General features: G+C 37.0%; 1 protein-coding gene across 2 annotated transcripts in view; it reads right to left on the reverse strand.

Moving 5' to 3' along the window:
* The window catches only part of MPP7 (MAGUK p55 scaffold protein 7), a 154,725-nt gene that overhangs the window by 93,744 nt on the left and 33,012 nt on the right, over nucleotides 1-27,969 (reverse strand). For both annotated transcript variants that reach the window (XM_057432898.1, XM_057432897.1), the window contains exons 2-3: nucleotides 21,507-21,671; nucleotides 7,764-7,882 (exon numbers count right to left, since the gene is read on the reverse strand). In XM_057432898.1, the coding sequence (XP_057288881.1) occupies nucleotides 7,764-7,882; nucleotides 21,507-21,543 (156 nt within the window). In that variant the 5' untranslated portion in view covers nucleotides 21,544-21,671. The remainder of the gene's footprint in view (nucleotides 1-7,763; nucleotides 7,883-21,506; nucleotides 21,672-27,969) is intronic.

The raw sequence follows: 27,969 nt of genomic DNA on the forward strand, positions 1-27,969 counted from the left end.
TGTGATATCAACCCAACTTCTTCAGCTTTTATGAGACTAAACTGTCAAGAAGACAATTTAATAGATACTTTGGAAACTAGTCTTTGAATTGTTTTCTTATTTTTAATAAAATGGGTTTAAAGGAGGAATTGATGACAGGAACAGGACTTCCTTATAAAAATCTAGATGAAAAGTCACAAGTGCCTATTACTAAACACATTAGCGACTTTGATGTAAGAACTCCATGATGCTAGAGAGTCCAAATGTCCAAACTACTGACAAAGTTAAACTTGTAACAGAAGTACAAAATAAAGATATAATAATTTTTTTAAACTATTTTTCACAGAAGAATCCATTCAATAGCCTTCAGGACAAAATGATTATTTACATTTACCAGCTGTCTGCTTCCTAGTAAACTATCTACTAGCCACAGTTACAACAAATACTTCTAGTTGAAACATCACATAGAATCCACATTTCGCCACAACTGCACTAACCCACTGATTTGATACTAACTTGACATTCACTTTCCCACAAAGTTACACCATCCAAACCTATGCCTGACAACTTCTTCAATAAACTGGAGGTGCACTTTTTCACTTTATTAAAGGCACAAATAAGCATAGGTATGTATTCGTGAACACACATGGCAAAACAACTTTGCCTTTATTCAAAGAAACAGTAAACCTGTTACATGTTATATGTAGAAAGTTGGGGGGTTTAGCTATGATTTCAAATAGGAATCTATTTTTTTTTTGCCCTTTTTTTCCCCAGTTATTACCTGATGTACTACATTTTTATTCACTAAGAGCACAAACAAGTTAAAGGGATCAAGACACACATCAACCAGATCACCCTTAATCTCAACAAAAGGAGCAATCATTTGCTCAAATGCCTGGCTGCAAGCTACCTTTTCCCTAATGTTTCCATGGAAACAATATCAGCCTGAATAAAGATCATGTGCTATTTTCTATAAAACTTCAATTACCTTATTTTGATTAATCTGATCACTGTTCCCATGGAAATTAAGTTTAAAGGCAGCTGACTGCCTCAAGCTAAGAGTGATCTCTTTACTTGCAGATTTCAGTTGCTGGCTATTGAGCAAGTCTCAAAAAAAATCACTTTGGCTTCAAAAGAAACACTTTAAATTTATGTGGCATTTCATAAGGAATAACACCTTGCATTACACTTTTTTTGAATGCAGTAATTTTGATGGAAGCAAAACGACTCATTGCTTCAGTGGTAATTACTCTAAATATGAAGGCAAACTACTTTAAATTAGCTAGAAGCTTGCTTTCAGAGTATTGTTTTTCCAACAATTTTTATCTTTAGGTAAGCAGAAAGCAGGCTGCAAGTTTATATTTCAGTTTATGAATTAGATCATTACCTACAAATACTTTGGAAGAGAAGAGCACTGAAATTCTAATACTCCTCTATATATATTCTGTACATACAACCCAAGAGGAAGCCTCAAAAATTAACTGGAGACCAAGCTTCCTCTCCAGACAATGAGAAAAAGACATTTCTTCCATGCAGCTTTCATATTTCTTTGCAGTTAATACTGTCCATGTCTACCTTACTTCTAGATAGGTCTGTAGGGTTGAAAAATTTGTGTATCACGTTTTAGCAGCAGGACTTGAGGCAAGACTGGATGATGCCTTTTGGAACAAGTAACATTCACTCAACAAAGACATCCTTACAAAAATTAAGATTTCCTTGATCTGAATTTAAAGAATGACCAGTAACTGCCACCTATTATCTAGTACATCAATATTAATGAATTAATTATAGTTAATTCCTTCTCTCCTTGCCAGATTCCATAGAAGTTTTCAAACCGGCACAACGGAGCACATCTGTGAATTGTTTGGACAGTCTGCATTACAAGAGTGATTGCTTTATTCTTGCATGCTTACTCTGACTGAAAGATGTAAACTATAACTTAAGAAGCAACCCTGCTTGATTCTCTTCTAGAGCATGAAGAACAATTATTTTTCATTGGCCATGAATTGCTACTGGCTGCCAACCACCACACTCACACCTCCTCATCCAGATGGCCGGGTGGTAAATGCTTACTCACACAGCCTTTTCCTTCATTTTTTCCCATCTCCAAAGCAAACAGCACTTCAGAGTTCCACATGAATTTACAGAACTGCAGCCTATTCCCTTTACCAGGGAGGCACAGCATTTTTAAAACAAATATGGCTGAGAACTCAGCAGTAAAGAACCTTAAGGACTTCAAGTACCAAAGCACTATTTTAGTGTATAAGCTTTCAATTTCAATAATTCCACCCACTCCAAGGTGGCCTAAGTATATCTCCAGCTCTCCAATGCTTTCCCCCAAAACCATAGCCCACTCATTCCATTAGATACAAGGTTAGATGCCACCTATGTCTACCAAAGCCCTATTTCAAGGCTTGCTGTTCTTTGGTAACATAGCTCCTCTGAGCTCCTTCTGAGGTGGCTGCTTTTGTCTGCCCTGAAATCAGAAATCACTCTTGCCATTCTCTTAACAGGTGCAAACATACTATTCACCAAAATCCCCTCACAACTACACCCTCGCTCTCCATCTTCTATATAACAGAATCATTAACAGCAAAAAGAGTTCTTGTGACCCACAGCCAAGATAGCTCCAAAAATAAATTATGAAGATGGTATAAATATTAGTTGTAGAGAAAGTATACATAAAGAACAAAGTAATGACAAAGTAAGTAACTTTCCAATATTTCAACATCAGTTTCAAACTTGAAGTGTGGAATCAGTCAACATTTACATTACCAGGCTGCCAGGAAGAAAACCAAACACCAGCTCAGTACAATCTTCAACCTTCATTCTATGTCATTTGTGTCACACTCAGGTCTTACATTATGTAATACATCATCCTCAGCCACCATCACACTCCCAGTCCTTTGACACAGGTATCATTCCCTCAGTCCATGCATCATCCCCATCAGAACACTGAGTTCAGAACAATCAGTTGTCACACACACCTCATCAAAACAACTCACAGAATCTGAAATCTGTTTCCTCTGCATTCCCTTGGGAAGAAAATCAAAACACGTGGATGCTTGAGCTCATGTCCAGGCAGGAGCATTCACTGTGAATGAACACACATGATCTGTGTAGCATGCATCTGGATGCTGGCTGCAGATTTTCTGACACATCACAGGGTAGGAGAACCTGCACCATACGACCCCTCCATAAGCACCAAAAGAACCTGTATAGCTCTTCTCAGGTGAAGAGTTGGACAGTTGTGAGTTAGTCTGCCCTCTAACATAAAACAAGGCATGAAACCTTACAGAGATTCTCTGATTCTGTACTGTAGATGCAAAGCTGTTGATTTTACAGATTAACATGGAGTTTTGTGTGTAAAGTTCTGGGTAAAAACTGTATGCATATATAAACTTGCCTATGAACTAGGCTTTTACCAGTCCACATTGAAGATTTAGCACATCATCTGCAGATCATTGATTTTATCACTATAAACATGTGTCTAATCAATCCTTTTTGATTTGCCCTGGTCAGCTCATTTTTGTAAATGCTATCTTCACTTTTCTCATTCCCAACAAAGGAACCACAGTAGACTGAAAGCAATTTTCATATTAATATAAATATTATATATTATATATTCATATGATTAAGATTATTCATATATGAATCTATATGTTCATATTTAATATTCATATATGAGAGCATTTACATATTGAAAAAACTGAGTCTTCACACCAGAAATTCCCAATACTTTTGTACCACAATGATTGTAAAATCTGGGCTATGTAATCATATGATTCAATTTACATGCCAAAGGAATTACACCAAGACACATTCAGCTATTACATTTTTGGAAACAGTTGTTAGCCATCAAAATGGACAAACATTAGCACATACAAAATAATTTCTCAGAGCTTCAAGTTAAGTCACATCCCAGTAATACTAACAGAAAATTAGCACAAATTTAGGTGTTGAAGGGGCAGCCATCAAGATAGTAGGCAACTGTTATAAAATCAGAGCAGATTCACTAAATATTCCCTATTTTTGTAGTAGTTATTTTCTTTTCCAGTCCCACATACAGCTTTTTGGATGTACAAACTCCTCCCTAGCAAGAGGGACAGCAACACCACTTTCTGTGGTTTCTTTTCATAATGCAAAGTATAGTACTGGCTGAAGAACTGTGCATGCTCTGAGCTGGCCAAGACCAATCACTAAACTGCAATTGGTTAAGAAACACTTCTGTAGCAGCCCAGCAGATCAGCTTACTCAACTCTTGAGCATTACATCCACAACCAGAAATGTTTAAGGCAGTGGAAGTAGAAGTTTCATCCTGGAGCTAAACAGACAAACACTAAAACATGTCTGGTGCACTAACAGCAAGCAAATGCACATGGAAATTCTTGCAGCTCCTCTAAAAATAAGCTAGAAGAGTAATTAGAACAGATCTTTATTTATCCCTTCTGTTCCTCTTAAAAAAGAAATCCAAACAGAGCACATGTGTACTACTGCAGGTTTTAGCTATGTTACTGCTCATAATTACTCTGAAGGATGATCTCTTCATGTTTCTTTTCTATAAATCTCTACAGAACTACTGGGATCTCTGCTACATAAAAAGTAATGAAATGGCTGAAGATTTCTGGTAGAACTTAGGAGAGCCATGTACCAAGACAAGGAAGTAACAAATTGAGGGAATGAGAGACATATTTTAAACATTCACTTATCCAGAGCCAGTTTTCTCTTCCAAACTTGTCAGCAATGGTTGTGGGTTCCCTCTCCTCTATACTTTGCAAACTAAAATCTAATCAACAGATCCCTTTACTGAGAAAAGGGACAGCAAGAACAGTTGCATCAGTTTTTGCTGGTTTTACTTACTACAATAGGAATGTACTGCAGGGAACAATCCAGTATTTGCAGGGGAATGGACCAGATGATCTAATACAACTTTTCCATTTCTGACTTCTTAGAACAGCTCAGGCTGATCCAAGTTCACAAAGCGATTTCTGTCCAACAATACTGAATGAAGAGAACTTCAAGACAACGTTTGAAGGTTCAGGGTTTTTTTTTCTTTTCTTTTTCTGTTTCTTTTCAATACTGTGAGAGTCAGAATAGCAAATCATATGCCATAGTATGCAACCATACAAAAAACATTATGAAACTTAATTATCCATAAAACAGTATCTGTACAAAAGTAGAAAGCTCATTTTGTATTTCAACCTTTCAAGCAATTTGGAGCATTTTACCCCTTAGGAAAACAGCTCGTTTCTAATACCTGAAATTATTTAACAGTAAAGTAAGAAGATTAGCACAGAAATTTTTATTAAGCAGTGTGTCTATCTTAAATAAAGATTTGCTGCCTAATTAATAGTAGACACATGCTCGTTTGCTTCCAAAACCGACACATACCAGGATCACAACATCCTTGGCTCTAAGCTAATGCCTTTCTTTTTTTTTTTTTTTAATTACAAAATATCTGTCATCATTCTCTGCCTCAGGAATTAAAAACATTTGTTGTCTTTGCAAGTACAGTTGACTTTAAGAAGTCATTGCTAGGAAAAAAGAGTCTTTCAAATAAGACACCAGAACCCAGAAAGGAAGATTTGGCACTTCTGAAGCCTTGTAACAGGGAAAGACTATGGCAGATGGGGTTCATTCTTCTGCTCTTACAGCTCTCTTTGAAAAAGCCTATGGACTGCCTTCTCTGAAACTTGATAGGATACTGCATAATCCTCCTAAAAATGTGTTAAAGGTCAAATAAATACCATTAGTTTCAGATAAAGTTACACCCATCTTGGGGGAGGGATATGAACTAGATAACCTTTTGTAAACTCTTCACCCCCTACTGTCTACACCTCAACTCCACAGAAATCAAAAGGTGAGGCTTGACAGCCTGTGATATACACTGGGTCAGAGCAGACGCTCTTGATTTCAGTATAATTTTTAAAGCATTGTATTTTTGAATACGGTGCATTAAAGAAGTGCAACTAGCGAACACTAAAGATACAGCTTTCAGAATGAAGTCTACTCTAACATATAGTGAGACTTACATTAAAAGAACCGTTCACAGGGTCAGTTACACAGACATTTAATGCTTGGACCTAAACCGCAGAAGATAAATAATAAAGATTGCTAGAATACTTCAATGTCTTGTTGTAACTGCAATAAAGTGAACATTCACTATTCCCCAAATCATTCAATCTGCCTCAAGAAAGCTTTCTCATGAATGCTTTTTTGTTAAAATCAGAAAGACCATCCACCCTGCAATAACAAGCAACATGGTAACTAGGGCATGCAACTATGAGAGCCAGTAGGAGAGCCAACTTTTCCAAACTGAGAGTACTCAAGGTGAGTAAAGCAGTAACTGTTGTGCTATCTTTATTACCTTTTGGAGGAAAGGGCAAAAGAAAGCAAGTGAAGGAGTTTGAAAAGATTTAGGCTTTGTCTCAATAGAAAATTTCAGCAGATGTTGAAATGTTAGTGTTTCACAGATCCGCACTCATTTTCTAGCCAGCCTTCTTCAATTCCCAATGCAGAAAGAAAACTAATTTAGCAACTGACCTAACATTTTGCTTAGATGCACACCACTGTTCAGCCCATATTAAAAAGAGAACTGGTATTCCCCTTGCAGTGATCCTCTGAGCCACCTGAACAGACAGCTGCAGCAAAGCAGTAAATCTGGGAATCACCACATTTCAGAAACTTTGATGAAATTCTGTAGGCAAGCAAGTACTGCCAAGTACTGTTCCTCTATTTGTTGCTTTTGTGTATCAACTACCAGAGTGCATTTGCATTTACTTTTACATGCAAATTCTCAGCTATTTCAAAAATAATTGTGGCCAACATTATTACATTTTTTTCCCAGAACAAGATAACTGAAAGAAATGGAGAAAGATGACTCTTTCAAACCTACACGGAAACGATCCCAATTTCAGGCTTCCTCTAGATCAGTGACTGACAAGGGTAACAAATTCTGCTCAATTATCTGCAAATCTCAGTATATTCAAGGCACGGGTTACTACCACCTACTGATTCATTTGAGACCTCAGAATTTCCTTCCAGCTGATGTAGCTCCATACTGGAGACTGAAGACATACTTACCATTTGGTAGGACTGGAACATTTCTAACCAGCTGATTGGCCCCATTTTTCTGCTATAAGCAATTTTAACATTTTCAGGGTAGCTCTGCATACTCCTATGGCATGCTTTGATTTCTTGTTGCTGATCATTTTCCTAGCAGGACACTATACTCAAGTATTCTTCCAAACTTATTTTAGGTTGTACTTAAGTCCAACATATTTATGTGCAAAACACAATTTTAAAGGGAGGCAAGCCAATAAAAGAAACAGCTTACTAGAATTTCAGTTGACTTTGTTAAAGGAAATTATTTTAAATTAATGTGGCTACTGAACTGTTGCCATACTTGACCTCAGAAAATATATTCCTTCTAATTTTTGCTGTGAACATTTATTTATTTAAGCTAAACTCCAGGTCTTGAATGTTGACCATAAAGAAGTCTCAGATTTCCTGCTACTATTTCGTATGCTTTTTTTCTAAACAAGGCAAACAACATATGTTTGCTGCATTAGCATCACACTGCCAAAACATCACTCTTAAATGAAATCATCTATGTATTTTTGGTAGAATCTTATTTAACAACTTCCACCCCTGACAGAACAGAGTTAAAACAAGGCTGTTTTGTTTTCATTGAGCAGCAGTTTGATCACTGGTTTACTAGATGGCGCTCAAAACATTTTTCCATATGCTCTTCCCAAAGAGAATCTGACTTAAATGTGGTTTACCTTCACCAGTGAATGAAGGCTTTTTTCACCAAACATATCCCAGAGGAAGGTCAGGTCTTCCTGGCTGTCCACATGTGGCTGCAGCTGGGCTGGCAATGCAGCCAGCAGCTCGTACAGACCTATAAAATGAAAATAAAACACAAAGTGTAATCTAGGGGTGATCTCATTAATTTCACTTAACAGTTCTGTGTAATTGGCTGCCTGGAGCATGTCATTTTAACTGAATAGGGAGCCTGGAGTATCCAGCATAACATTAACGTGTAGAACCAAAAGGAACATTAAAAAAAAATACTATGAAGCAAGTATTAGTAGTGTACTTTTTACCTTGTCACAGTTGTCAGGCTTCTACATCCATACATATTTACACAAGGTTATGCAGAAAATTCATAAAGGTTTTGCAAAAAAGGACAAAACCAGAAAAAAAACATACATTCCTTTGCTTAATCGTTATTCCATTTCCCTTGATGTTAGCCAAAGAGTGAAATGAGTCATGAATAGGAAAAACTTCCTTAAAAGAACAGAAACTGGATAGGGTGGTCCATTAAAAAAAGTTCATGGTTTCTCTAAATATTTCTTGCTAATATATTGCTTAATATTTTTTTTATCCCTTGTTCAGCAGGAATCCACAGCAAGACAAAAGGAACTACTTTGTTTTGCAGGACTAAACCTTAAAAACCAAAACCCAACATAGTTTTCTCAGACACACACACAGAGAAATATTTCAGTAGCATTTTTAATTTGCAGATATTTGAGATTCTCCGTAGGGTTAAAGGAGCTGCTGTTCCCAGTTATTTGTGGCACACCTCACCAGCAGTCTCCAAGGGGCAGACAGTAGCACACTGTTCCACAGTAGCATACAGCATAAAATATCCATCATGCACACCGGCCATCAAACTGCTGTCCAAGAAATGGAGCAACAGTGTTTGCATCAGCCCTCTTTAGGGAGGCAACCTGGCATGAGCTGATATCAATTCATTGCACATGTTTAATTTTCCAGTGGGATTACTTGGGGTAAAAAGGACAAAATGCCTTTTTCTCCAGTCTGCTGTCTACAAAAACACCAATAGTCTCTTGGGATCCAAGATACACGGTCCTGTTATTATTTTTAGTCTGAGCAAGTGCTGCTGTTCATCACAAGGACAGATTTACAAGATATTCTACTTGTAAAGAACACTGTTGTAAGTTACAGGTTACCTAACATTATTATGCCTATTATCTCCCTAAAACTTATGATTCAGAATATTTATTAGTAAGCGTAATCTCGCAACCTTTCCAGGCACTACATATCCCTTTCAAAATTACACGCAACACCTTTGGGATCCAATTATTTAACATTTTTGTCTTTTTACTGCCTCTCAGTAAAATATTCTGGAAAAAAAGGTTCCTTCCAGATACATTCCTTTTGTGGTCCAAGCGTTTTTGGTGGCTGACATTCATTTCTCTTAGCATCTTGCTTTTATTTAAATCTGCTCTTGTTTATGCTTCAGGAATACTGCAAAAAGAGGATACAAGTCAAACCACTGCAATTTTGCATGGACAGAAAAAGAACACCGAGCCTTGCCTAGTGAGACACAGTCAGTGATTGAGATGACACCCAGAGAACAGAACGGGACTGCTGGCTCCAGCTTCCTGGGCTATTAGGATGTCAGCACTTAGCAAAAATAGTTATTTTTATCACACAATTTATGCTTCAAATACATTTGCCTTTAGAAAACTTAAAAACAAAGTATCTTTACACACAGCCTTGTATTTCCGGACATGGACACTTTTGTTGCTGCAAATACATTCACCTCAGAATAACCTGCAGCTTGTCAGAAAATAGAATATAAAGTTCAATGTAAGCTTACACTGTGGCATAACTGCTTAGGAACAATCCATGTGTGCCATTCCAAAGAAAGAAAATATTAGTTTCAGCCACTCCCTTCAAATACAAGATGTATGACAGAGTAAGCTTTCTTTTCCTTGATCCATCAGATCTGCCTAAATTTTACATATGATCAACCACAAAACTATTCTATCATTGTAATTTGCTCCTCAAAGCTTTGATAATTAAATTCCCAGTGAGAATAAAATGAAACTTCATGTTTTCTTTTGGATTAGCTAATTACAGTAGTGACACACTGTGAGACTGAAACTGCCTCTAATAAGGCTTAGGTTTTATGCGCAGAAAAATCCCACCTGCCAGCACTCCAGGACCAACTAACCCTGCAGGTGCTTACTCACATTAAGGTTTCATTCAGCACAATTTTTTCCCCATTCATTGTCCATCACCTTCAATTATTCATTAGCCCTAAATTGCCCCTGCTAGGGAAATGGGAGAACATCCCTCATGTGCTACTCCAGCTTTGACAGCAATGCACCCAATCCGTACAACTCTCTTGGGGAAGAAGCCAAAATCGGACGAGTGCTGACTGATTTTATCCAATATCATAGCTATGTTTCTAGTTCTGCCCTGCTTCAGTTCTACAATCCAGTGTTTACAGCTTTCAGCCAGAAGGAAATAAGAATCCCACCCTTTGCAGAAGCAGAACCCGAGGGCTACGCCATGAAGTATGCTGCTCTTACAACTCCTGTTCTTAAGATTCCTGTTGAAACCAAGTACTATGTAGCCAGGAATAAAAAACCCTCAATCAATGAGCCAAATGAAAATCAGGCAGAAGGAGGACTTTGGGTAACTTTGGGTACTTAGGTGGGGAGAACAGAAGACAAAGATCTAGAATATGTCTAAAATTAAATTTGTAGAATTCCAGATCATCCAAATCAGCTGTAGTCTCCTTCCAAACAGAAGGTAATAGCAGCAGAAAGTGCTAGCCCCTCTAAAGGTTTACCTTTACAGACAGAGTCTCATTTTTCCCTTGTTCCTTTTGTGGTGCCCACTACCACAGAATCAAAAATTTTCACAGGGGCATTCAGATCTTTATATAGGAAGAAAACAAGGATGTGGAGCTTCTACACACACAGACCTACAACATCAATCACATTTTATTTGTGTCTCAATTACATAAAGCATGGTGCTGTTATTCATTCCAGCATGAAGAAATGGAAAATTGTGGCTGGCATATGACTTTACTGGCAAACGGGATTTAAAAGAACGCGCTTCTGTGATATGGACAGGGACAAAATAACTTGTCAAGTTACTGTAAAAACTTGTAATGAAGTTGAAACTATTACATTGGCAATTATACTTTGGCCTAATTTAATTTACCAGCTTTGATAAATTGTCACATCTATCTTTCCAACACTTGAAGGGTGGTAGCTCAAGTCTCTGCACCCCTGTAAGCTGTCACTGTGCAGAGAGGCTGCCATGTGGCAACAGAGGTAATCTGAACTTGATAGCTTCAGCTCAACTTCAAACCTCCTGCAAGACATCTAACTAACATCTCAGGTGGTTCTGCCAACGTAGAGCCAAAGGCCACTGAAAGAAATGCAAGTTTCTTACTGTTTTAGGTACTTCCAATCTTTTCAGTAGGAATTACAATGACTGAAGTCATCTTATATTGAATACTTTTGATACTTTTGATCACTTCTAAAACCGAACATTAACTTTCAAGAAATTCATGGCTATACCCCCCCATATCCAGATGAACTGTTCTGGAAATTAAAAACACATGTTTCTTGTGTAAGTCATAGAATGAGACGTATCTCAGCCGCTCTGAGCTGAATGCTACTGTTGTAAGCACGTGGCTGCCAGGCCTCAACTGTGCTCCTGGTCTCAGCTTGATGTTTCTCTCAACATCTCACATCCTTGAGTCGTATGACATGCATGGACTTCCTATTAAAAAAAAGCATTTTACACACATTTTTTGAGAGATGACCACAATTTAAATAAGCACACAGAGAAAAAAAAAAGCTTTTTAAAAAGTATCTAGGATTTGTGTTTAAAATTAAAAAAAAAAATAATGAACAGCCAAAAAAAAAAAATCTTGCTATTTTTAAAGCCTGATGTTGGCAACACTGTAAGGAGTCTTGTAAACTTTTTTTTGCCTTTTTTTTTTTTTATACACTGTTATATTCTACTAACTTCTTTGTAATTCTTTTTTTTTCTTTTTCCCCTAGTTTGCCTAAATTTAACCAGCTTTCAAATATAAAAGGAATCACATGCCCACTGGGACTGTCTAGTACCAAAATACTTCAGGTGCCAAAATTCCATAAAGTAAACGTGACTTACACAAGAAAAACACATTTACTTCAATTTTTAAAAGCAAAGCAGTTTTTAAAAGGTCCCACAAGGCTTGAGCATACATTAAATAGAAAAAAAAACGCAAACAACAACAAGAAAAAAGGTAAAACAAAACAATGAGTTTAAACATAGACATGTAAGACTACTTTGCAGTTACAAGAAGGGAAGTAAGTCCTATCAGTCCTGCGACTTGGGGAATTAAACAAACCAAAACAAAAGCAGGTCACAACTTAACCATCCCTGGACATTCACAAATCATTGAAAAAAGAGGAAAAAAGAGGTCCCTTTCTAGATTAAACAAGGTCACATAATACAATCGCAGTAACAGGGATCAATTCCAGATAAATAAGGGAGCTCCCAGTTTTAGATACTAGTGTGCTGTTTATATTAATTTTCATAAACTAGGTGCAGCATCTAATATTTATGTGAACTAAGTAAAAGCCTATGGCATGGAAATACTAATAAAAGACAAGCGTTGCACATAGGAATCCTATAACTCTCTCGTAAGAGTGGAAAGTGGAGTTGTTCAAAGATGCTTATATAGCCTACTAAATTTGATTACCTGATTCAAGAATAAATAAATTAACACTGGACATGCAATACACTTTTCATAAAATTTAATTCAGTGACACAGAGAATTAAAAACCTACGACTAGATAAGCTTGCCTACAGAAATAGTCCACAGAAACCATACACATACAGATAATCTAAATGCACGTACATAATCTAACACTAAAATTTATAACAGTTCATCCTGGATAGAGGAACTACTCTGAACATTTTGGACTTGTTGCAAGACTAAGATAAAATGGCTTCAGAATAAGGCTTGTAGCATTCTGCCAGTTTGGACTAAAGAAATAATTTCAAGGGAAAAATCCAGCTATGTTTGAAAATTCAGCATGGTTCTTGCTTGAAAAGGTATTAGATAAATTTCAATCTGTTCTTTTAACGCACTTAAGTTCCTGTTTACATTGTGTCTTCAGCTTTTCCAAAGCTTAATTAATATAATTTAGTTTTAATCAATCTGAACAGAGCATATACTAAATTTGCACATGCAATAAGACTTAAGACTAAGCAGCAATGGAAAGCTTTTAAATCAGAAACAACGGGACATAAAGAATTTTCCCAGTTCTAGAAAACTGTTTCCTTTGTACTGCTATATTCTGTAGAAGACTGCTTGTTCCTAGGAGGAGAATAAATGGCTAAGCAATTGATGAAAGTGTTCCCATACTGAACCACTCACACTGCAGATTCCAGATGCTCTACATTCTTGACATCAGAATGGAAAAATTTACTGTTAGTCTAGAGAAATTTAATATCACCATTCTTGTCATATCCTTCATAGCTTCATTATTAGGACAAGTCTGTGGAAGCTATAAACTAGTGCTAAATGATAAAAAAATATGGTCTCTGCGTTCCATCACTCTTGCATATTATAAGAAAACACCGGTTTTGTTTTGGTTAGTGTAAGGAAAGAAATGGAGACAAATGGATGTGCATTTACTCTCATATGTTAATTAATTTCCTGAATTAGCATTCTGAACCATGATGCCAGACTTCAAATCAAAAATTTTTACAGGAACTAAGGGATAATAAACACTAAAGAACATATACCTAAGCCCAGAACAACACTGTAAAATTTTATTGTATTAATAAAATGTGACACACCAACCTTTAAATTTTCCACTTTGTCAGAGGTAAAATAATCAGCACCATTTGCTGCCATTTATAACAAGCTGACATTTTTTCACATTTGAACTGTACTTTACAGTTCTATAAAGGCTCAGACAATACTTGCCTTACACAAAACCAAAGAGCCTTGCAGTAGAAACACTCCTGACATCCTTGCTGCTCCTTGCTGCTGCATAATAAAATCAGTCGCTAACATCAAATACTGAAAATCATTTCATTCTGAAGTTTCAGATCAGTATTTATGCACAGGCTCAAATGAAAAAAATATGCAGGACACATATATATTAGGATAGCCATACTGCACCATCCTATCAGACTCCAGTTGTAAAAAGACCACTATGTGCTCAATTTTATGTGCTACAAATAGTTTTTTTATGTTCTCTTAAGTAATTCCATCAAATATATGGGCTTCCTGACACTGCAAAATGCTAAAGACTAATAATTTTTCTTTGCAGAACAAGAGTGATAACTCATTCCAGTATGTACCTTTTCTTAATTTTGCAGCTTAGTGTTTAAACAAAAGATTAATCTAATTTTCAAAAGGTACAGAATACTGAGTAACAAGATAGTCATGGCATGCAAGTGATCAGCATCTTTGAAAACAAAAAAATTTGCTTTCATTTACTTGCCAGTTCCTAAAAAAAGGAAAACGCTGAAATCCTCACAGATGGCACAGCAACAGAAATGTCAACGTTCTTTTTTTTTTCCTAATGAAAACAAGATTTTTACTGTAAGTGTCCTCAAAGAACAAGATTACATACTCACCAAGGGCAACGGTCTTTTAAGTAAAAAGTTGTACCTAATTTTTATTCCTCCAAGCTACAGTAATTTGTTAACCCACCTTAAAACAATGTTATGACAGAAAACGTTGAAAGTGAGCAATCATTTAAACACACCACTTTCAAAAATATTATTTCCTTCAAAATGGAAAAGTCTTTAGTTTTGGAACTTGGCTCCCGGAGCTGAAGAATCCACAGTTGTTTGAAACACTTATTGGCCTTTTAGGATTTGTCTCAACATAAGTGTTTCAGATTTAGTACACCACATACCGTTACATTCTTATGCAAGTTAAACAGTTGATTCCTATTTGCATTCACATAAGGCAAGACTCTTGCTGCAGAGTTCTTGCTTGTACGGCTCAAAGCTGCTTCAAAACTGAACCCCAAAAATGTAGCTATCAGACACTGTGTCAACAAGGATACTTTAAAAGCTCATAAAATGTACTTTCATGAGTATTCAAAAGCTCTCCTATTATCTGCAAGAATAACACTTACATAGAACTGATTTAAGGTGACCTATCAAGCACAAATTAATAACCCACCTGTGGAAAACTCACACAAAGATCTGATGTTCTCTCTTTCCTCCCCATCCCAAAAAACCTCTTAGCTCCTCCAAAAAAGCCTACATATTACGACACCTTGAATAACCTTGACTAATTGACTGGTATTTTGCATAGACATCAGCTTGGCGAGTCTTCAGTATTTCTATCTAGATCTTCATCAACACCAGAGGAGGGATAGGAAGTACCTGGCAGGCAGTCAGGAAAGAACTCATTCCAGCACTAGGATGTCACTGGGCACGCTTACCATGTTTAACTCTTTAGTTACAGTCTGCAAGGTTAAGAGACCTGGCAGTGGGGGAGGGGTGGCAGGAAATACTACAGGTGGCATTTTACATCTGCAAAAAGAGGACGCAGTATCTCATTAAAAGACTGAATAAAGACTTATAACAGAAGTCTACTTTCAACACAGCTGTCCCTAAAACTATTGTAAACACCATTTGATTAACATATACATCAGCCTTCCATACTGTGTCTTGACAGTAGAAGAAAAAGTCCTCCACATCCTAGGCAGTACTGATGCCCCCAAACACGCCAGTATATTATTTCAATGCCGTGATTCACTGTGTGACCGAGTTTAAAGTTTAACATTCAAAACAAACAAGTTATGTCAATACATCAATCAGTCATATATGTACACATACACGTAATATACAAATCTACAGAGGTATATAGGAATATACAGAAATTTAGAATCAAGTACATCACCTTATTGCAAAAGTTTAGAAAATTTAACTATTGCATAGTTTATCCTTAAGGTTAATATGCTGCATTGAAGTGGTTTTTTTTGTTTGGTTGGGGTTTTTTTGTGTTTTGGTGGTTTAGGTTTTATTTTTGGTTTTGTTTTTTTTTAAAGCAAAATCATATTTGAACCCCCATGTTCCACAACAAGGAACTAAGAGCTAGTAGTGAATCTTCTCACTGCTTCTTAGTAGTACTAAATTTCATTCAAATTAACAGCTTTGAGTTCTGTTAAATCAGCCAATACTTGATGGGATGTTGGGCTGAGAAGCCACAGAACCTTCTATCTGACAGCAAATGCACACAACACATACACTAGCTAGCCTGGCCGCTGGCACAGCTACACTTGAGCAGTACACCATGGAAGTCTGCTCTCGGCAAAGGACATCTGCCATCACTAGGATGTCAGCCATTTGTGTAATTACAGCTTTTGGTCTAACAAACATAGCTATAGATTTAAGTCTCTGGTTAGAAACAGTATAGGCTGTCATACTTTCAAATTTACCACAAAACTACACATTGCTTACTAAAAAAAAAAAAACAAACACCAAAACCAAAAACTTAAACATTGTTGCAGCTGCCAGACCATTTGAATTTAAATTTGTGTCCAAGAACTGTAACCATTTTTAAAGAGTTTACCATCAGTAAATATAATTGCACACATTTTTTGATTCCATACTGCTGAATCAGTCTAGCATAATATAAAATATTAACCCAAAACAGAACAGTTTAGAGAAATTTCATTCTACTCTGAACAAACTTTCCAACAGTCACCATAAATACGTTGATACCAAAATGTATACCCTTTCCAATACCAGCAAGTTATATTTTAAAATAGTAAATCTGATAGCAATTAAAGCTAGTCATATGTCTCATACTTTCCCAAATCTTTCATATTAGCATTAGCCTAAAAGCCATTTAATGCCTCTGGCAGCTGGAGACAGGGAAAATTCAAGAATGCACGGTAAAATACTGGCTTCATTTATAAATTCAGTGTAAATTTTGCCCGAGCTCGTGTTTCAGTTTTCACAAAAATCTAGCCATAGCTGTGCATTTCAACAGGGTGAGAAATTTACGTAGCCTTGCAATCATGATGCACCCACAGGCATTTACATGCTACATTTGCGGCAGCACACCTATGCCTAAGTAGTAAGCATCGGTATGAAGCAGGCGAGCAAAGGCTTTCCCCCTGCTCTGTTTCCACTGCAGCATGTCAGCGGGGAAGCAAAGGCAGTCTGGAGCAGGAGTCAATCGCCCTGCAAGCCTTTGCTCTGGCAGCCACCAACGGAAGAGCTACTCCCAGAAATCTTTCCTTCATCACTCTCCTAAATTCCCTTTCTCTTCATCTCGTAACAATGAGCACAGATCTTTGGCCATCACTTCATGTTATTACATTTTTTTAAACAGGCTGTAAAAACAGAAGTCCCTGCTTTCCATCTCCCTCCTTACTCTGAAAACTGGTTTAAAAGGCTAAAACCTTTAGCCACTTCAGCCTAATTTGCCCTTATTCCCCTACAGATGTTTCTGATGTCCCTTTCTCAGCTCAACCAACTGCTCAACTTTTTCTTCATGTTATTACTGTTTGGTTTTTTTTTCTCCTCCACCTTTTCACTCTTTGCATTATCAAACATTCTTAGGAAAAGATTATGTCAAAACTAGCAAGCTGATTGAAAATGCATTAGCTGTAAATAAAGGAAAGACATTGACATGAAAACAATAAAAGCAAGATAGCATCCTTTGGTGTTCAGATGATTGCAAAATCGTCTTTGAACTCTGCATTGCTTGCAGTGATCTCACTTCACTGGGAAGTAATCTATATAGACTACATGGCTATCATATTGACATCATATTCTATCAAAGTATTTCTATCAGTATTCAATACACACACATTGACAACATGTAGCTTCAGAAGTCAAGATGATTCTTAAAGAATCACAGCATATGCTACTAAAAATGAAGTTCAGAAAAATAGCCACCATTCAGAACAAACTTCATAACTTTATTTTGTATTATTAGAGAATCAAGAAGAAAACCCCAAACCTAGAAATACTATAAATTCCTTCTGAAGTTACAATTTGGTTAGTAACAAATGTGTTGGGTTTTTTTAATTTAAAAAACTAACATGCATTTACTTTTACAGGCTTGTAATACTGAAAAAACTACACTATCTGGCACAGCATTAGCTCCTATATGTACTCAAGAAGAAACTAAGTAAGCCCTGCACATTATTTCTTTACAATATTCGAATTCAAGACCTGCTTCTGACTTTCATTAAATTTAAGCAATTTCAGACAGTTTTACTTGGTGGCCAAATTTGGCCCATAAATGTGACTTTCCTGCTGACAATATATGAATCAAAAATCACAAAGTCTGCTTTGCACATTCATGCACTAGTTTTTAAGGACAAGCAAAAAGCATTTTTAAACTTGTCAGCTGAGCAAGCTTGATACAGGGATGAGAGGAAAGCAATCCGTAACAATTTTATGATGTTTTTCACACTAAAACAACACTTACAGCATAATGATGTCATCTTGGTTTCACCTAAGTTAGCAATGAAGCTGCCATCAATTACTACAAAGCCAAGACTGCAGATGTAAATCTTCCTAAATGTATCAGACTCATAAATGCCAGATCTTGCAGACTTTCTTTACCTGCAAAAGTGCAAATAGTCTTTCTCAGTCTTCAAACTCTACTTGGTGGGCTTACACACAGACTTCAGACTTTTACAACACAAAAAAAAAAATATTTAAAGCTTCAAAAGCAGCCTCAGGCAGGAGCTCAGCCTTCCTTTTGAGATGGCTGCTTTAAGATAACTTTGACCTGACACTGACAGGACTATAAACCTTCAGGGAGGAGTAGGACCCTGCACATGTTTAAGAAAAAAAATTTACATTATACAAAATTAGGGTTTCTATACAGCTAATGGAGTGTGGAATACAGCATATGCACACACATAAGCTCTTCTCTTCTGTCTTTAAGTTAAGAAGTCAGGTCAGACTGGTAAAGTACAACATTAAAGCGACAAAGTCACTTGATGAATCTAAATAAACTAGACAAATCAAAACTAGTCAGATTTTCAATATTTTGTTTAAAATGTTTCTCTTAAACTCTTCTTAATGCCTCTCAAAATAGGTGTAAGAGGTATGGTCTCTGTACAGAAGACTATATAGGTTAAAATATAACAAAAGCACGTATATGAAGGAAGCAACTGAAAGGACATGGCAACATCACAAATAAACTCTGCTGACAAAGTAAAAGCAACGTAAAATTAACATGAGTAGATCAACATTCAGTCTGATCACACATGGCCCACCATGAACACTACTGTGCTTCTGACAGTGGTCTGATGCCTAAGACTACACTAAAAATAATAATAATAATGAAATATAATAATTCCATACTAGTGTCCAAGTTTCCAACAGTCCATGTCTTGGCAACTTCTGATATTCACAGATGATGCATTTCTGCAGGTTGCCCTCAATGAATTTTTTCACTCATTCTTAAATCCAGGCTTACTTTTTCTTCACCAGCATATGACAGAAAACAAGCTAGATGGGGGTTTTGTTTGAATGTGTTAACAGTACAGCCTTAGACAGGCTAAATGAAGTTGCATCCCTTCCCTAAAGATGCATTTTTGTTAGGTCCCCACCAAGTGACTTGCTAACTCCACAATGTCCCAGGTAGCCCTCTCATGCACTAGAGCAGTTTCAACTCACTACATGTCACAACACCAGCTTATGCAGGCAAGGCGAGAGGAAAACCAGTCTATGCACCAAGGAACAACACAGGTAAGAAAATCCACAATTTTTTGTGTATCTCTTTTTTTTAACCTAAAAGTAAGAGCAATGGCAGGAAAATAGGTCTCTCATTAGAAACCACCTGTATTACGAGAAGGACAAAAAGCACAGTTTGATGTAATCACTCAAAAAATACCTAAAAACTTATCATCCACTTGAGGAAAAATGATAAAGAAAGTGAAAGAAAATAAATAATCCCCTTTTCCCTCCAAATGTAAATTCTTATTTAAAGAAGCAATTTGCAACTTGCATCAGTAAACAAACTGGATTTAACAAGCAGCATTATTTGATGCTTATCATATTTTACTATCGATTTCCTGGGAGAATCAGCTCTATCACGCACCGTAACTACTGAAAGCGTATTTCAAGAATCACATGCATTCAATAGCACAGCAAAACACGTTTTTAGACATTTTAACACACAGGTTTAAAACTAGGAATCTGTTTTTCACATTTTGGAGTCCTTTTCTTTCTTTATTCAGAGAGTATTACGCCCATGACTATCACTTTTGGACATGCTAACATTCTTTTACAATAAAACAAGTAAAACTGTCAGCAACAGGCACCAGCCATCACACATCCCACTGCTGTTCATCTCATCATGTTCTTGAAACTTCTAAAATGTCAGAAAGCATTTGGCCAAGTAATAATTATTGAAAAAATTTAAAAAAAAAGAAGGCAAGTTTTGGAAGGACACAAAGGCTTGTGTGATAAAAAAAAAAAAAAGAATGGAAAATCAGACCACAATAGACCCTTACAGATTTTCAAAATTCAGCTTTTGCATACTAAACAACTTCAACTTCCCTTATTTCCATGGGGGCAATGGGAGAAAAGGAAGATATGTAGAAGTAGATTTTGGCGAGATGATAGTCAAATCCTTTTAAAAAAGCAAATATAACCAAACACAACCCTCCCTCCCCATGGCAATAAATAAACAAACACACACACCCAGCTCCAAAGATTAATCTTTTCATCAAAGAAATCTGACATGGATTGGAGGCGTGGAAAAAAATTATTGCACTGTACAGTCTATTTAAAGTAAGAATCCAATGCAGTTCCTTATATATGTATTTTTTGGATTCCTGACTCAAGGTCTCCCTGTTCATTTTAAAATACTGCTGTAATTTCTAGTGCAAAAAACTATGTGATCTAGCATAATAAGCACATGGTGGGAAGCAGAGATATTCGTATTGTAACCCCAGCTGGATCACCTATTTACCAAACACCCTCAAGCAAAAATATTAACACTAGTTTTTCCTAAAACAGGGACAAAAATATTGGCAGAGAGAATGTACAAGCAAGAGCAAGATGAGATTTAACCTTTGAATATAGCTTAATATTGTGACGAACAAGGTGAAAGCTATGGAAAGCTACATATCTGCAATCCCACTGCCTGCAGTCAGAAACTGGAATCTGATGTGGAAGGCAAGGGAAAGAAGAGGACTTGAGACAGTATTTTTCTTCTCCTAATTTGTTAAAGAAGTGTCAAAACTAAACAGTCTGTATTCAGAAATAACTCCACTGATAACTGTAAGTCACAGAGGGGATAGTCTAGACTGCTGCAAATATTAAGGCATGTATGATATCATCCTTTTTTTCCACCTCCTTTTTCAAGTTAACATTGTAGGAACCATGCTCAGAGGTGAATCCAAATTCTTCAGATCCCTATGTATCTATCTGCTTGGAGTTTGTTGTTTTTTGGTTGGTTGGTTATGGTTTGTTTTTTTGGGGGGGCAGGGGGGGACGGGGACATGGGGGTTAGGGATGAAGGGAAAGCAGGTAGCGGTGGGACTTTTAAAAATTAATTTATTTTATCCATGTTATTTCATATATCTAAATTAACTTCAGGGAGAAAAAGTTATGTTTAAAGTCTTAAATAAAACATCTGTTGAGACCGTAATTAATTATCTTACTTGATGATTTCTTGAAAAAGAGACCATAGACTTAACAGACAAGATCTGGAGGAAACATGCAGTCCTCCTTGGCTTGCGTACCTGTGTCACTTCCAGATCCAGCTGATAACGCTGGCATGATTTAGTCTGCAGTTTCACGCAGGAACGTCAGAGTAGCACTCCGTAGCCAGAAGGCAGAAGTTAATTTCAGTTTAACTGCTTGCAGCCAAGTTGCCTATGAAGATTTATATTATCTTCCAATTTCTCCTAGAGAACAGAAACAGAATTTTACAATTAAGAACATTGTTAAACTGTAAATTACTGCAGCTAACCAAATCCAATCATTATCACAAAATGAGCTTTTGATTTAAGGCTCTCAAAACAAAGTACTTTGCATTTATTTAAGACTGTTAAAATTTTTTCCCCCAGGGTGAAAAAAAGTTTTGTTTTCTTCCGTCTAGCCTATAATCCCATTCTGCTGTAAAAATAACACATTTCTCTCAAGTAAACTATGCTTTTTTAGTGTGTCAGGTATTTTGGAAATAAAGTCAAGGGTTATTTTGTTAAAACAGTGAATAATTTAAGTCACTCAAATTTCCCTACTACTTACCCCAGGAAAAAAAAATGCTTACTAGCATGGTAATTTATTCAGTGTTTCCACTTAACCTCCTTTCAGTTGTTTTCAGTTCATTTCAGGATCTAAAACGCAATTCTTATAGTTTTTATTTAATCTGGAAATATAATCTAAATTTCAACTGAAGTTGTAAAAAGCAGGACCGAGGCAAACACTTCTCTAAGGTAAACAGCAATCTGATTCATGATGGAGCCATTATCATGCAGACCATGTAAGGAATTTTTCTGTGACTCCTTACTACGAAGTCACTATTTTTATAAGACATATTTTTTAATAATTGCATAGGGCTGCTTATACTAAATTTTGGGTCTTTCTTTCAACTGTGGTTTTGGGGTTTTTTTTAGGACAATTCAGAGCAAATGTAACAAAAGTAAAAAACTATTTCAAATATAAGTGAACATATTTAAATTCAAGTATGTTAAATATGAAACTGGAACCCAAACTTGTTAAAAAGAAAATCAGAGTGAAGACTGGAAATGCTCACTAATAGCAGGGCAGGGGCTTACATGTCTGCAGGGAGAAGAACGGGAAAGGGGGAAGTAGAAGCTATCAGAAAACAAGGGTTTTCTCCAGATTTCAGTAACCAAAAAGGATCCTTGAAGAAAGCAAGCAGCATAGCTCTGCATAAGAAAATAAACAGAAGAGCATTTTGATGATAATGATGCTGGTTTGGTTTTTGTTGAGGATTTTTATAAAAAGAAAAAACCACATTCGTATCAATCAGATGACTTTTTAAGTCATCTTGGCTGCAAAAGTGTATATTTTGGACACATTTGGACTTGGCAGCAGTCTTTTTGAAGAGTAATATACAGGTGCTGTAAACACTGTATCCTGTTCAAAATTCTGGTTTTCACAAAAAAAAATTAAAAAATCCCCACATTGTTTAGAGTATTGCAATATATTAAGGGCCACCCATGAGATTTTGTTTATTAAATTTTAAATCAATTATTAGATGCAAGCTAGCTGTTAACTCATCCCTAGGCATAAGCCTATAGTTTAAATAGTCTGGCAACTTTTTAAAGGGCTTTTTGGGTGGTGGTTGATTTTGGGGGGTTTTTGTTATGTTTTTGTTTGTTTGTTTGTTGGGGTTTTTTCCTCTTCTAAGCATTTACCAGAAAAAAACTTTGCATGTCAGCTTTTAAACTCCAGTGACACTGATTTTTGTGGGGTTTGTTTGGTTTGGTTTTTTTCTTTAGTTAAGAAGGCAAATACAGAAGAAGTTATGACCCTGGATAACTTTTTATGATGGAAAGATAAATAAAACTTAAAAACCTACCTATTAAGATTGCTTTAGGGTTTGGGTTTTTTTTAGTAATAAAGCTTTGTGGTGAAGGAAAAAATAAAAGTAAGATTTCACTAAAATAAAGCACCAGGTTCCAAAAACCTCTTTTGACATTCATGAAACCAGCACAAAGCCCCTTAACTTAAAATTTAAAATGGAGAGATAGAAGTATTTCAGAGCAAAAACTCATGATGACAAAGCTGTAAAACATCTATATGCAAAGTCAGTTGTGTGCAGCTTAAAAGAAAGGGGGTTAAGAGGGGGGGGAGAAAAAGATATCCTAGCCAAGGACACACTGTACCAATTAAGAAGAAACATATTCACTTTGCATTAATTCTGCTTGTTTTCTTTCTAACGCATACAAGCGCCATGAAGGAGAAATCATGATCCAAGCTCACTCAGTCCCCAGCGTGAGCACAGCCATATGAAGGATGGAGGCATTTTTAGTTTTCACATGTGTAAGAAACCAGTTACACCAAAATGATTTACCATTAATGGGACATCTCTGGTTTATATGCAGTTTAAAGTATTTTCATCTATTTCAAATAAATAAGTAAAGCTAAACACGCACCACGTTCTCATCATAAGTGCATTATTATTAATCAGAAATGCAGGCTTCTTAAAAAAGTTCACTGTGAAATGTGAAAAGTCTTGTTGATCTACATACATGTCATGCATTTAAACTTGATTTCTTTATTTTTCTTCATTTCATGGTAAATCATTCAGTATTTTAAAAAATTCAGGCTCCTTATTATTTAAGAAACTTCTATACGGCATAAAGTTATTCCCCACAGATCCTAAATATATATTAATGAAAAATAAATGACCTGATGAAATCCTTTACCAGTAAAATACTTAATATTTTGCTGGAATGGAATGGGGATTTTTTTATTTTATTTTTTCTAACTTGCAAATTAAGCTACATTTTTGCAGTGATGATGCTATTTTCTTTGGCTCGCTCTATTTAAAATGCTTTGGAAGTTTTTGCCGGAGCCTAGCCATAGGCATTGCTGACTGCTGTATGGAATCGATTTGCTGCAACACAGAAATACCAGCTGTTACAGTATGTCCTGAGAGGGATTACCGAATATTCTTAAATTGAAGTTCAATCCATCTTTCCATAAAAATCAGAAGCAAGCGCCAGGAACGTAACAGCAGTATCAAGTGCACCTGAGGCATTTACAATACCCAACAGGACTGTTACAACCAGCCTTTAAAAGGGGCTTATTTTTGAAATTTCATTATTCCAGTCGTACCTTACTTCTATATATCGCACTGTATCGGATTCTGCTGGCACCCACGCCGTGGAAAGAGGGAAGGACGCGGGGACGGCCTAGCGCGCTGCCACAGGAGTGGCTCCCGTCTGACCCCTAGCGGCCGCGAGGCACCGAGACCGGGCCTGCCTCGCCTCACGAGGAGTGGGCCGCCCACACCCCTTCGCGGCTCCCGCAAGCTCTGAAAAGGAGCCTCTCCTCAGGTACGAGCGCACTTCGGTCACGTCTGATATTAATTACAGATGCCAGCAGAAGGAACCGAAACGTCTCCCTACCTATCGGCAACCCCGCACGCTACACAAGCCCGTTGGCCAAGCCGGACACAGTCCCATCTGGCTTCACTGCCAGGTTCATTAAGGTGACATAACCTGCCGGGGTGCCAGATCCCCCCGTTATAAATAGGCAGGAGTAGAGCAGACACCTCCTGGGAACAACTTCCAAAACGGCAAAATCCCAGAATTGCAGCTTTCCAAGGGAACTGCTCTTCTGCATACTCCACAGATAAGAGAGGCCACTTACCAAGAGACGAGGGGATAAATCTTGCTCCCCATCACTCATGCTGTCAATACAGCGGGACTGGTAACAATGGACAGGGAAGTCAGATAAAACAAGAGGGTGGGGGACAGTTGAAGAGTGCCAAGATGAACAGCCTCCCATGCCATTTTAGCTCTAATAGCTTCTTTCTAGCATCCTCTATTGCTTTTGGATGGAAGCGACTCCATTAGTCATGCACACATTTTATTTTAGTTCATTTCTCTACAAAAGATGAGGTAGGGAGACAATCAAATTTGTCTTTATGGCAAGAATCGTCCATTTGGAGACAGCATACATGAAGTCTTCAGTCTACCTTCGACTCCCCCTCCAAACCTTAATAAACTGCATAGTATTTATTTCTGAAGTTATTTCACAAGTCACTTAATGTTTTTCACTCTTTAATGAAAACAAATTGATTTTGTTCACATTTAGAAAGCAGGCTGAAGACTTTTGACTGATTTAAAACAAAGAAAAATAGAAGACTTATGAACCTAGCAATGTTACTACATTGGGGGGGGGGGGGGGGAGAGGGGACACAACATAAAAGTGGGTTGTTTGATACAAGCAAAACTCAAACTGTTTTTCTAAAGGATGCTACAGTTATGAAGACTATAACCTTGACTTCCAGAACTAAACCAGCATGCCTGCAAATGGTATTTGAACTACCAGATAGAGATTTCATGTGGAGACAGGAAATTTGACAGCCATTCGGTCTTGTATTTGTCATGGGGCCTCAAGTAATTGAATGACTAGTGGCAGGTATACAAGTCTCCAAAAGCTAGTCAGCACAGGAAATTGCCAGAGGAGGTTTTCTAGACTGGGAGAAGTAAATCTCTTATGGTAGACAAAATCAGAATTGAAAATGGTGGTCTACTCTTGGAAATTATAATGTAATGAGATCTACTGAATCCTTAAACTCTTCTCAGGAAGCTTCCACCTCCTCAATCACAGGGTCTCCGACAGGCTACTGGAACCTGCCTGCAACTCCTGACGGGTTTCCAAAGCTGGTCAGTTGCCCTTACAGGCGGTACGTGCATGTTGTCAACAGGAACTTTTAAAAAAATCTTGAACTGGAATTACTGCATAGAGCACACAGTGCACAAACACGATGAGACTTCAAAGGCACTGAGAGCAAGAAGCTACCCCTGTGACTCACCCAGCTGTGGGTATAATGGAAATTAAGAGTGGCAACAAACTCTGGGTATACGGTCCAATAAACAAACCAGGAATATCTATGGCAACTACCAAATGTTATTAACCAATACACCAACACAGAGAACATGAACTGTCCCAAACTGAAAAGGCCAAGAGCTGCCTTCACTAACTTCCTCCTGGCCTTGCCATCACACCAGTCTTAAACCATTAGAAGAATTTTAGGCTTCTGCATAATGTTCTTCTATCAGTGTTCTTCATTTTTTTTAGCTTACACCACAGGGATGTTAGAAAAAACTCTACTATGTTAAAAGGCTGTGAGAATAACAAGAATTTAGACACTCCTAAGCATCCACTGAGGATGTATTAACTGCTTAACTTCTAATATACTTGTGGGGATGTCTTTAACAAATACACAGTTTGGAAAACCCATACCAAACCTGAACTCATATCTTGTAGTTCCATAGCTTAAATTTAATTGTGCAGCCCAAATGCATCAGAAAAGAGATCTCTCTGGTTTCTACTTACTGGATTTTTTTTGCAGATGTAGAAAAAAGAGTATTATCTAAATGCTAAAACGTACAATTACTATTAGAGTACTGAAGAAGTCACATGCTGAAAAACATTAAGACATTAGAAATGAAACCCCATTAGTCCAAGGTGGTTATTTCCAAGAGTAAAGATTTCCAGGTATCACTATAGTGAGTAATTTGACCAACACCAGAACAAAGCAAGGCTGATTTCCAGTGGTCTTTCTAGCTACGTATCTAGGATACATGTTTGCGCCTTTAAAATTTTATTCTCTTCCTTTTGAAGGGTGAGCTCCCACTATACCTTTCCCTCCCTGGATCAGTAACAGAAGACGCAAAACTCCAGTCACTACCTGACCATCCACTTCTAAAAACATATCAGAAACTCATGTATTGAGGTCTTTCCTCTTTCATTATGTTTGGCTGAATTTGTTCAAAGGGCTCAGAAAACATACAGGAGAGGGAAAAGAGCACAACGTGATTTGCTTCCTTCACTTCAGCGATAGAAAGGCTCCTTGAAGCGCTTAATCTTGTGTCAGTTGGAAAAATCTCACTTACCTAGGCACTCCAGTAGCAACACTGAAGTTGATATCCTAATTTTCTTCTTATAGGCAGTCTTCCCCCATGATATTTCTTCACTCAGATGGGGACCAAAACACAAAACCTGTTTATCCTACCACCTTTATCTAAACCCTTGCTACATACATTCCTTCAACAAGTCAATCTAATGTAGAACAAGAATAGAAATAAAATATATCATATATTAAATTACAAAATAGCTTACAGGCAATATAGTTATTAATTTATATATAAATTATAACCTACTGTACATTAAAAGTTTTAGACAGATCCCTGCTGCCTTAAAACACAGCCATCCCAGAAGTGAAATACATTCAGTAAGAGGCGATACTGCAACAGCGGCAAGACTGCAACCTGCATCTTCCCTGTCTTTAACACAAAAATCCCTATCAGAGAGCTCTGTCCAGACTCAGATTTCAAGTGTCAGTGTTGGAATTCAGCACATTCCTTTAAATGCATGAAAACATTCCTTAAAATACATACACTAAACCTACCAGTTTAATTTAAAACAGCATCACTGTAGTCGATGTCAGATACCCTTAGACGGATCCAATTTTCTGCAAATAAAACCTAACAACTG

Source organism: Pezoporus wallicus, unplaced genomic scaffold (assembly GCF_028554395.1).
Source record: "Pezoporus wallicus isolate ANWC-B61680 ecotype Strahan unplaced genomic scaffold, APGP_CSIRO_Pwel_v1 scaffold_2584, whole genome shotgun sequence".
In the NCBI taxonomy this organism is placed as follows: Eukaryota; Metazoa; Chordata; class Aves; order Psittaciformes; family Psittacidae; genus Pezoporus; species Pezoporus wallicus.